Source organism: Nansenia antarctica, assembly GCF_963989245.1.
Source record: "Nansenia antarctica genome assembly, chromosome: 7".
In the NCBI taxonomy this organism is placed as follows: Eukaryota; Metazoa; Chordata; class Actinopteri; order Argentiniformes; family Microstomatidae; genus Nansenia; species Nansenia antarctica.
This window is the reverse complement of record NC_137677.1, coordinates 66,000,396-66,011,027: the sequence shown is the minus strand read 5'-3', so window position 1 is coordinate 66,011,027 and position 10,632 is coordinate 66,000,396. Positions and strand designations below refer to the sequence as shown.

Genomic DNA, 10,632 nt, shown 5'->3' with positions numbered 1-10,632 from the left:
GTTCGGGCGGTGGCCCGAAGCAAGGCCGAGCGTACGGAGGTCCAGACCCGACGACAGCGAAGGAGGTGTGCCTGGACTGATGGTACCGACGCTTCGCCCTCCTGGGTAGAAAGCAGGGGTGGCTGGTACCCCAAGGAGCACTCGAAGGGGGACCGGCCGGTGGCTTCATTCACCATGGCGTTCAGGGAGTACTCCACCCAGGGTAGGTCCTTGCTCCAGGAGGATGGATGGAGGGAGGACATGCAGCGGAGTGCCGACTCCAGGCTCTGGTTGGCTCTCTCCGCCTGCCCATTGGTCTGGGGATGGTAGCCGGAGGAGAGGCTGGTCGTGGCCCCAATCCCAGAACAGAAGGCCTGCCACACCTTGGATGTGAACTGGGGGCCACGGTCGGAAACCACATCCTGGGGAAGCCCGTAAAGCCGGAAGACGTGGGTGGTGAGTAGCTCCGCCGTCTCCGCCGAGGTCGGTAGCTTTGCCAGAGCTACCAACCGCACGGACTTGGAGAAGCGGTCCACGATGGTGAGGATGACCGTGTTGCCTAGGGACGGGGGAAGGCCGGTCACGAAGTCCATGGCGAGGTGGGACCACGGTCGACCGGGCACGGGTAGAGGCCGCAGCAGTCCTGAAGGCGGCCGGTGGGATGCCTTGCTGCGAGCGCAGGTAGGGCAGGCCGAGACGAACTCCCTGACGTTCGCGGCCATGGTGGACCACCAGAACCGCCGGCGCAGGAAGGACAGTGTGCGTAGGGCCCCAGGATGGCAGGCGAAGCGGCTGGCGTGGCCCCACTGCATCACCTTGGTCCTGACGGCGTCCGGGACGAAGAGACGGCCGGGGGACCCCGGTCGGGGATCTGGCTGGGTGCGCTGTGCAGCTCTGACCACCGCCTCGATCTCCAGGGTGACCACTCCAACGACCCGGGAGGATGGAACGATGGTGTCAGGAGTGGTGGGTTCCTCCTCTGCGGCATGGAGCCGAGAAAGGGAGTCAGCCTTGGCGTTCAGGGAGCCCGGACGGAACGTGAGGTGGAAGTTAAACCGCCCGAGGAACAGGGCCCAGCGTGCCTGACGGGAGTTCAACCGCCTGGCCGACTTGATGTAGGTTAGGTTCTTGTGGTCCGACCAGACGGTGAAGGGGTGCTCTGCGCCCTCCAGCCAGTGCCGCCACTCGTGGAACGCCTCCACCACCGCCAGCAGCTCGCGGTTCCCGATGTCGTAGTTGGCCTCGGCGGAGGTATAACGGCGGGAGTAGAAGGCGCAGGGGTGCACGGTCTGGTCCTCCGATCGTTGAGAGAGCACGCCACCGACGCCCGTGTCTGAGGCGTCCACTTCCACAATGAAGGGCCTAGAGGGGTCTGGGTTGATTAGGACCGGCGCCGAGGTGAAGAGCCTCTTCAGGTCACTGAAGGCAGCGCTGGCTGCTGGTGTCCACGTGAACTGGCGCAGGGGGGAGGTGAGGGCAGTGAGGGGGGCGGCTACCCGGCTGAAGTCCCGGATGAATCGCCGGTAGAAGTTGGCAAAGCCGAGGAATGACTGCAGCTGTTTCCGGGTGGTAGGTTGGCCCCACTCGACGACGGCCCGAGTCTTCTTGGGGTCAGGGCGAGTCAACCCACCCTCCACGATGAGCCCCAGGAATTCCACAGAGTGAGTGTGGAACGAGCACTTCTCAGCCTTAATAAAAAGGCGATTCTCCAGTAGGCGCTGGAGGACTAGGCGGACATGTTGGACATGCTCCTCAGGGTTCCTGGAGAATACTAGGATGTCATCCAGGTAGAGGACGACAAAGATGTCCAGCATGTCCCTGAGGACGTCGTTCATGAGGGCCTGAAAGACGGAGGGGGCGTTAGTGAGACCAAAGGGCATGACAAGGTACTCATAGTGGCCACGGGGGGTCTTGAACGCCGTCTTCCACTCGTCACCCTCACGAATCCGGACCAGATGGTAGGCGTTCCGGAGGTCCAGCTTAGTGAAGATGGTGGCCCCAAGGAGGGGCTCAAAGTTGGAGCTCATGAGGGGGAGAGGATAGGTGTTCCGGACGGTGATGGCATTGAGCTCACGGTAGTCAATGCATGGCCTGAGGGTTCCATCCTTCTTCTTCACGAAGAAAAACCCCGCTGCCACCGGGGAGTGTGATGGACGGATGAGCCCCTCAGCCAGACAGTCGGAGATGTAGGTGTCCATGGCTGCCTTCTCCGGGGGGGCAAGGTTGTAGAGGCGACTGACCGGAAGTTTGTTGCCAGGGCGGAGCTCGACGGCACAGTCGTAGGGCCGGTGAGGCGGCAGGGTGCGAGCACGCTCCTTGCTGAAGGCCTCTCCGAGGTCGTGGTAGACCTCTGGGATGGAGGAGAGGTCAGGGGGAGCCGGAGGCGGTCGCAGAGGCGATGTGGGGGTATGGGCGGCACGGAGGCACCGGGCGTAGCATGCGGTACTCCAGCTCAGGATACGTCCCTCACCATAGCTGACATGGGGAATGTGGAGCTCGAGCCACGGTCGTCCCAGGATGAGCGGGGACTGGGGGGTCTTGAGGATGTAAAACCGGATCTCCTCCACATGGTTCCCAGAGACGGTCAAGGAGAGGGGTGTAGAGCGGTGGGTGAGAGGCCCCAGGCTGTGTCCGTCTAGGGCTGAGACGGAGAGGGGGGTCTCGAGGGCAACGAGGGGAACGGCAGCTGAGCGGGCCAGCTGGGCGTCCATAAAGTTCTCGTCTGCTCCCGAGTCAATAATGGCCTCGACCGTGAGGTTCTGCCCCTGCCAGGAGAGGGTGACAGAGAACCTGGCTGGGCTGGTGGTAGGTGGGGATTGAGAGACACGGCTCACCCGGATTCCCCCTTCGGGTGAGCCTGCCCTTTTGATAGGGACGGGCAGGTGTCACGGAGGTGTCCCTTCTCTCCACAGTAGAGGCACAGGCCCTGGGCCCTTCTCCTCTCCTTCTCCGCCGTGGTGAGGCGGGCTCGACCAAGCTGCATCGGCTCCTCGCCAGTGCATGGGGTGTAGGTCGACTCCCGTGCGGAGGAGGGGTTGGCTGTGACGATAGGGTCCTGGGGGCGTGGCGAGCTGGTCTGGTAGCGCCCTCTCTCTCTCCGACGCTCCCGGGAGCGCTCGTCAACGTCGATGGCTAGGGCCACTAGTTCGTCCAGGGCGGCGGGTCTGTCCCGGACGAGCTCGTCCTTGATGGCCTCACTCAGCCCCTGGCGGAAAGCAGATCGCAGTGCCCTGTCATTCCATCCGCTTCCGGCTGCCAGGGTGCGAAACTCGGTAGAGTAGGCCGCCGCGGTCCGGTTCCCCTGGTGGAGTGACATCAGTCGCGCCCCGACCTCCTGTCCTGCAGTGGGGTGGTCGAAAACCCTCTTGAACTCCGTGAGGAAGGTAGCGTAGTCACCGAACAGGTCAGGGCGGGCGCAGAGGGTGGCCTGGACCCAATTCAGGGCGTCGCCGGTGGTGAGGTTGGTGATGAACGCCACCCGGGCTGCCGGCGACCAGAACTGGCTGGGCTGATGCGAGAACACTAACTCGCACTGGAGGATGAAGCCTCGGAACTGGGCGAAGGCTCTGTCGAAGGGGCGGGGGCTGGCTAGGTGGGGCTCCCGTGGCTGTCCAGTAGGTGGTGCCGGTAGCTGGGCAGGGTCAGGGAGAGCAGGGGGGGGGGCAAAGGCTGCGAGCGCGGCCACCTGTGCTGTAAGCGCTTGGGTCGTAGAGATGAGGTGCTGCATCTGGGTGGCGCGGTGCTCCTGGTTAGCCTCCTGGGTTGTCATGCGAGTGTTCAGGGCCTGGCACGCTGTAGCGGCCGCCTGGAGGAGGTGAGTGTGTTCAGCGAGGATCTGGATAGCCGTCGGACCGGATCCAGGGGTGGGAGATGGTGCCCGGTCCTTCGTGTCGTCTGAGCCCAATTGCATGGTCAGTTCTTCTGTTATGACACGGGGGCGAGGGAGCTCAAGGACACGACACCGGAGGCAGAATACAGTGTTAGCCCCGTAGGGTATTTATTTACAGTGCAGGTGGGTGGAAACACAGATGATGAGTCCGGAGGTTTCAGCCTGGCGGGCTGGGGGTTTCAACCTGGCGGGATGGCGGTAGTGGTTGGCATGGGCTGTGGAGGAACAGGAAAGCAGGGTAAGTCTCCACGGTAGGCCAGTACATAAGATGTCGACGAATCACAAGAATAGGCACAAGAGCAAAGTTCATAACTAATCACAGAGGATACTTGCCAGGTCATTCTTAGGGAAGAACTGACGATGAATGAAGGGAGTCCAGGGTAGATGTAGCCAGAGGGTTAATTGGGAGTGGAGACAGGTGTGTTGGTTTGACTGTGGCTGGATAACCCTCCAATCACCGGGAACGAGCTTCACCTGCGGCGGAGAGCACGCTGTGCTCGAGTTGTGGGGGCGGGTGCTCGAGCTGTGGGGGCGGGGGCTGTGGGGGCGGGGGAGGGCGTGTGTGACGGCCCAGCCGTAACAATGGGCGCCTTTCAAGCCTCTCAAGGACACCTTACAATACATATTTAAAACCATATATCAAAACATTATAAAAGTACAAGGAATGTAAACAAAGCATATCTAGCCATTTCCCACTCAGTTTTCCATCTCAGGGGCAAGGCTGGACATGGAGGTTTAGGCGGGGAAGTATTGATGTTATATTTATATATATATATATATATATATATATATATATATATATATATATATATATATATATATATATAATTGATGTTATATTTATTCCTTTATTCGACCAAGGACCATGAACATGTGAGATTCACAAAATATATATAATACTATTATTAATAGAGTCAGTGGAACTCATATTGTATTAATATTGATTTGACTACTTTAATGGCTGACGGCGTTCCAAGTCTCCCAGAATGACCAGTACAGTGACCACAGGTACAATACACTGTGCTATGGCGCCCCCAAGCGGCCATCTCTATCATGACCAGTACAGTGACCACAGGTACAATACACTGTGCTATGGCGCCCCCAAGCGGCCATCTCTATCATGAACCCACGTTGCTCTGCTCAGCTGCTGTTTAATTGGATGCTTCTTATTCGTCATTAGTCATCGAGCCATGATGAGATGTACTACGTAGGCTGTTATATATTATACAATTTAAGGCACAATGACAATTGAGCATACGCCAATCAAATAATGTTTTGCACACACCGATTTAAAACAGACTCTCAATCAAAAACTTACATAGAGAGATTACAATAGGATTTGTTGTAAGAACATTGAGATTGAGACATGGTTGTAGCTGCCCATGGTCATGTCACGTGACAGATTGGAGGCCAGGGTTGCCAGGTGAGGCGGGTTGGGCTACTGTTTGATCACCCTGGTGGGGCCGGAAAAAAAAGCATTTGGGCGGGCTGGGCTGGGTAAACAGCATTTAGGCGGTATCCAAATGTCAGTGCCTGAAAGTTACAAAATGCGTGAAGTTAAAACACACACCCTAGTAGCTACATACAATGTATTTTACACACATCATTGGCAACTGACATTCAGTTTATATTAGGGGTAGGAGATGTTTTTTGGTGGATTTAGCACATAGTAAAAACACATTGAGCCCCAAGGGCTCATTTTCAAGTGTGACCTGTTCACAGGCATACAACAACAACATCCACCACAAACAAATACAATACAAAACCTGGCCTACAGAGTCTAAAACTAAACTAAAACTACAAAACCTAAAACTAGCCAGCTAAAGAGCTAGGGACAGGGAGGGAGGGGGAGGGAGAGGGGGGGAGAGAGGGAGAGAGGGAGAGAGGGAGGGAGGGGCGGGGGAGTGGGACAGGGAGGGTCAACTCAATAGCAAGAACAAATCATAGACTCGCCACTGTATTTTAGTGTATGTGTTTTTAGACTTTGGTTATGCTGGAAAGTGTCTCACCCATCTGGCAACCCTGAGCGGGTAGACAGCAGAGCGACCTGACCTCTACTGTCGTTACTGCAGCAGCATGTCGGGCAGAGCAGAACAGCCAAACTCTCTGATCTGTGACCTCTGTGGCCAAGCCTACAACCTGCCTGGTCAAGTTAAAGTATCATATGTCTTATATCAGATCATAGAATTCCCTTTTTAAACGGTCTGGTCGTGTAAACTGTGACCGTGTGGAGTTAATCACCACCTGGTGTGACGGCTCGTTAGCTAGCAGGCGGACACGTGTTGAGCAGACATCATCTCCTTCAGCTAGTTATCTAAAGCTAATTATACATATATATATATGTATATATATAGTTAGTTATCTAAAGCTACCTACCTTTATGTGTCTTTTTCTATTCTTGTTTCTTTTCCCATGAAAACTCCTGTTTAATACAATTAAAAGACAAAGCGTGAAATAATTCATAACATTTAAAATGTGTTCTTTACAAAGCGCGGGGGAATTTTGAGCAGCTGATAGTTGATGTTGACTGCTCAAGGAGAATACATATTTGAAAGTACAGAATGCCTGAGAGCCTTATATTGCATTATATTACATTATATTTTGATGCACAAATTGGTGCATATCAATTCACCAGAATGCAAGAAATTAAGTGTTTGATGCTCGTTTAAGGACCCCCAGACAGCCCTGCATCATGGGTCCCCCCCGATGTCAAACACCACTGGTACCACCTCCGCCTCATTTTGAGCCAGGAAAAACCCTGAGTAGTGACGGGAAGCCTTATGGGACGGAGAATAGTGATAGTGGCTTAATAAGTAATCAGTTTGTTCTTTTAAAGACATGTATATATGTTATTCTGTATTGTTATAGTGATAGTGGCTTAATAAGTGATGCAATCAGTTTGGCCTTTTAAAGACATCTAAATATATTATTTTATTTTGTATTGAGTATAAAACAGTATTAATGCATTTTAACATTGAGACATATATTTTGTATTGACTATAAAATAGTATTATTGCATTTAAACATTGAGACAAGAAGCTGTCTTCTGTACCCGCTCTCCCAATATCACAAACTGTGACCCCCCTCCCCAAGAAAAGGTTTCAGGCACAGGATTTTTTCCCACTTTAAGCCCTGCTCTTCTAACCTGTGTTGACTTGGTGAACGCGAGCGGGACTCCTCGCTGGCGCGTGTCTGTGTGAGGGAGGCCGGTTAATAAACGGCTGCTAGCGTCAGTCCAGCTCGCGCATGTGTGTGCTTTGTGATGTTTTTTTCCTCTTTGACCGTCCATATCATTTCATCTGCACACATTATTGTCGGACATGTTTGGCGCAAAGCCACGATCCCCCTGTCCCCCTTAGTGTTTAGAACTAAACTCTCTCTCCTCCACCCCCCTTCTCTCTCTCTCCCCCACCCCCCTTCTCTCTCTCTCCCCCACCCCCCAGGTTACCCCTCTCCTTTGGGGGGCTCGGAGCACACCCCCAGCCCCGGCCCCGCCAACGGCCCCCCCTCCTCCGGCCCCATGATGCCCGCCGGCCCCGGGGGTGTGCCCATGGAGGCCGGTGGCGGCGGTGGAGGAGGCGGAGGAGGCGGCGGGGGCGGGGACCCCCAGGCCATGGGCCAGCAGAACCGCGGCGGTCCCCCGGACTTCAGGAGGAAAAAATCTGAGGTCCAGCCCCTGCTCATCGACGGAGAGAGCGTGGAGAGAGTCTCAACCCTCTGATTCCTGGGGGTGCACATACAGGATGACCTGTCCTGGAAGAACAACACAGCAGCCATCATCAAGAAGGCACAACAGCGGCTCTTCTTCCTGAGAGTCCTCAGGAAGAACCACAACAAGCAGGAGATACTGGTGGCCTTCTACCGCTGCGCAGTGGAGAGCATCCTCACCTACTGCATCTGCAACTGGTTCTCCAGCTGCACAGCCGCAGAGAGAAATGCGCTACAGAGAGTCGTGAGAACAGCCCAGAAGATCACCGGCGCCCCCCTCCCCTCTCTGGAAGAGCTGTACAACACACGCTGCCTCAGGAAGGCCTCCAAGATCTCCAGAGACCCATCCCACCCTGGGTACGAACACTTTGCCCGGCTGCCCTCGAACAGGCGGTACAGGACCATGGCCGCAAGGACAAACAGACTGAAGCTTAGCTTCTACCCCAGGGCCATCCAGGCCCTGAACACAGCAAAGACCTAGGTTCTGGGCCCTGGACAGTCTGGACGGATTGATGGCAGCTGCTGGATTGAAAAATCAGGTGTAGTGCTGAGGCACAAATGTGTACATTTCAAGCCTGCAAACTGCGACACTTTAAATGAATGTGCAATAACACTATGTGCAATATGACAACCCTAGGGTACATAAGGGTGCAGAGAAATAGGAAATGTTAGAATAGGTATAGCATAGCATAGAGTACAGCACAGTGTTTTATCTGTACAGTATAGTGGATAGTGTACATAGCCTTTATTTATGTAAACCAGCTCCTTTCCCTTCTTGTTTTTTTTGTTTTTTTTTTCCTTTCCTAGCACCAGGGGAGCCACCCCTCCCAAATTTCGTTGTTTGGTACCTGTACTATAGCAATGACAATAAAGACCATTCATTCATTCATTCATTCATTCATTCAAGTCCTGGATGTTATACTGCTTTAATAATGGTTATAGATTCTATCACAATAATATTCATACTGCAGTATCAGGCCCTCCAGAGTCCTCCAGAGTAGGAGTGTACCTGGATCACAGGGCAGGTGCTCTGTCCTTCTACAGCGTCTCCTCTGACACAATGACCCTCCTCCACAGAGTCCAGACCACATTCTCTCAGCCCCTCTATCCTGGGTTTGGCCCTCATCATTGGGTTTATGGTGAGAGTGCTGAGCTGTGTGATCTTTAGAGCTCCCCATAAGTGACTGATGCTTTATCACAACCTACTAATCTGTAGAAAGATCTTTCTCTGTGATTTGGTTTTAAGAGTGTTTATGTAATTATTTCCCACTTCAATTAATCTCTCTCTGTGAAGTCTAGAATCTGAGATTATTGAAGCCCAATCCTGTGATGGTGTCAACAGTCAGAGGATGTTCATATCTGGTCAGGTTGGACCTCTATTACATATTCCAGGGTTCGGGTCATCTTCATTTGAATGATCCAATGATTGCAAATAGGACATTTGTTTACAATGTTTTCTCAATAAACTATAAAAGAGATTTTTTTAAATCTTTTTTTCTACATTTAAATGTTTTCCTTGTACAATGTAAATGACCCTAACTATCAAATCAGATGAAACTTTATTTACAGTACATACTGTGACACATTTCATTCACATATGCAGTATAGCCTAACGTGTTTTAATAACCCTGACATATTAAATACAATACAACATGCTTTTATAATGTGCTCATTGTGTGTGGATCTATGGCAAATTCTTCTAATTTAATCCATTTTAAATTGAGTCTATAACACCACATGATGTGGAAAAAAATGTTCTGTGATCTACAGATTACACTGACTGACCCTGATTTACTTCGTATTATTTTACATAAGGAGTGCTTATCATAGATAGACCATCACAACGAATCCACACATTAAGGGCTTATGCTGTTGTGAATTGGCCTACATGTATTTCGGTTAGTGAGATGGCAGCATCCCTGCAGACTACTCATTTGAATAGTATGACCTATAGATTCATGGAGTAGACGGGTGGTAAATGTAAACGTGCCTCTCAGGGAGATATTGAGGTGGCTCTTAAAAGAGCCTTTGGGGATCTACTGTTGGATCAGGGTGGTCATCTTAGGCGCGCTCTCCGCGGATACGGCGGGCCAGCTGGATGTCTTTGGGCATGATGGTGACCCTCTTGGCGTGGATGGCGCACAGGTTGGTGTCCTCGAACAGACCGACCAGGTAGGCCTCGCTGGCCTCCTGCAGGGCCATCACAGCAGAGCTCTGGAAGCGCAGGTCGGTCTTGAAATCCTGGGCGATTTCTCTCACCAGGCGCTGGAAGGGCAGCTTGCGGATCAGCAGCTCGGTGGACTTCTGGTAACGACGGATCTCCCTCAGAGCCACGGTGCCGGGCCTGTAACCCTAACCCTAACCCCTAACCCCTTACCCCGGGCCCTAACCCTAACCCTAACCCCTAACCCTAACCGGGCCTGTAACCCTAACCCTAACCGGGCCTGTAGCGGTGAGGCTTCTTCACGCCGCCGGTCGCCGGGGCGCTTTTGCGGGCAGCCTTGGTGGCGAGCTGCTTCCTGGGGGCTTTGCCACCGGTGGATTTACGAGCGGTCTGCTTGGTTCTGGCCATGACGCTAACTTCCTACGTTCAGTTGGAGTTCGGATGAGCTTAAAAAGTTTCAGAGTTTAGTTTATAAAGCCCTGGTCGTGCTCCGATTGGTTGGCGACTATAGACGAGCTCATTGGCTCGTTGTCACCTCCTTCTCCGGCTGCCATTGGACACAAGCTCCGTCCACGCTTTTGCCGCCATAAATTCAAACATTTTGTTTGCCCCTCCCCAAACAGCTGGCTTCAAAGAGATGTATCCTTTAACTTTTGTTATAATCTATCCTTTAATTTTTCTATTTTAATGGGCTTCATTAGAAACAACCGTTTACATTGCCAAAGCAAGTGTGAAGATAACACACATAAATAAAGTAATCTACTACTAGACTAAAGAGCTGATAACTTAAAACGAAAATAGATGTGGACATTGCAGTTTAAAAATATATATACACAAGTAGCCTAAATGAGAACTGTGTAAACATTATGTACAGATATCAGCAGGTTGCAAA

The 10,632-nt window shown here is 52.5% G+C and overlaps 1 protein-coding gene across 1 annotated transcript; it reads right to left on the bottom strand.

Moving 5' to 3' along the window:
- Positions 1-9,637: 9,637 nt before the first annotated feature.
- On the bottom strand, positions 9,638-10,148 carry LOC308162173 (histone H3.2; the record flags this gene model as incomplete). Its single annotated transcript, XM_080536298.1, has 2 exons — positions 9,638-9,920; positions 10,021-10,148. The coding sequence occupies 2 exons, from the start codon at positions 10,146-10,148 to the stop codon at positions 9,638-9,640; spliced, it is 411 nt and encodes a 136-aa protein (XP_080392424.1).
- Between the last annotated feature and the right edge of the window lie 484 nt (positions 10,149-10,632).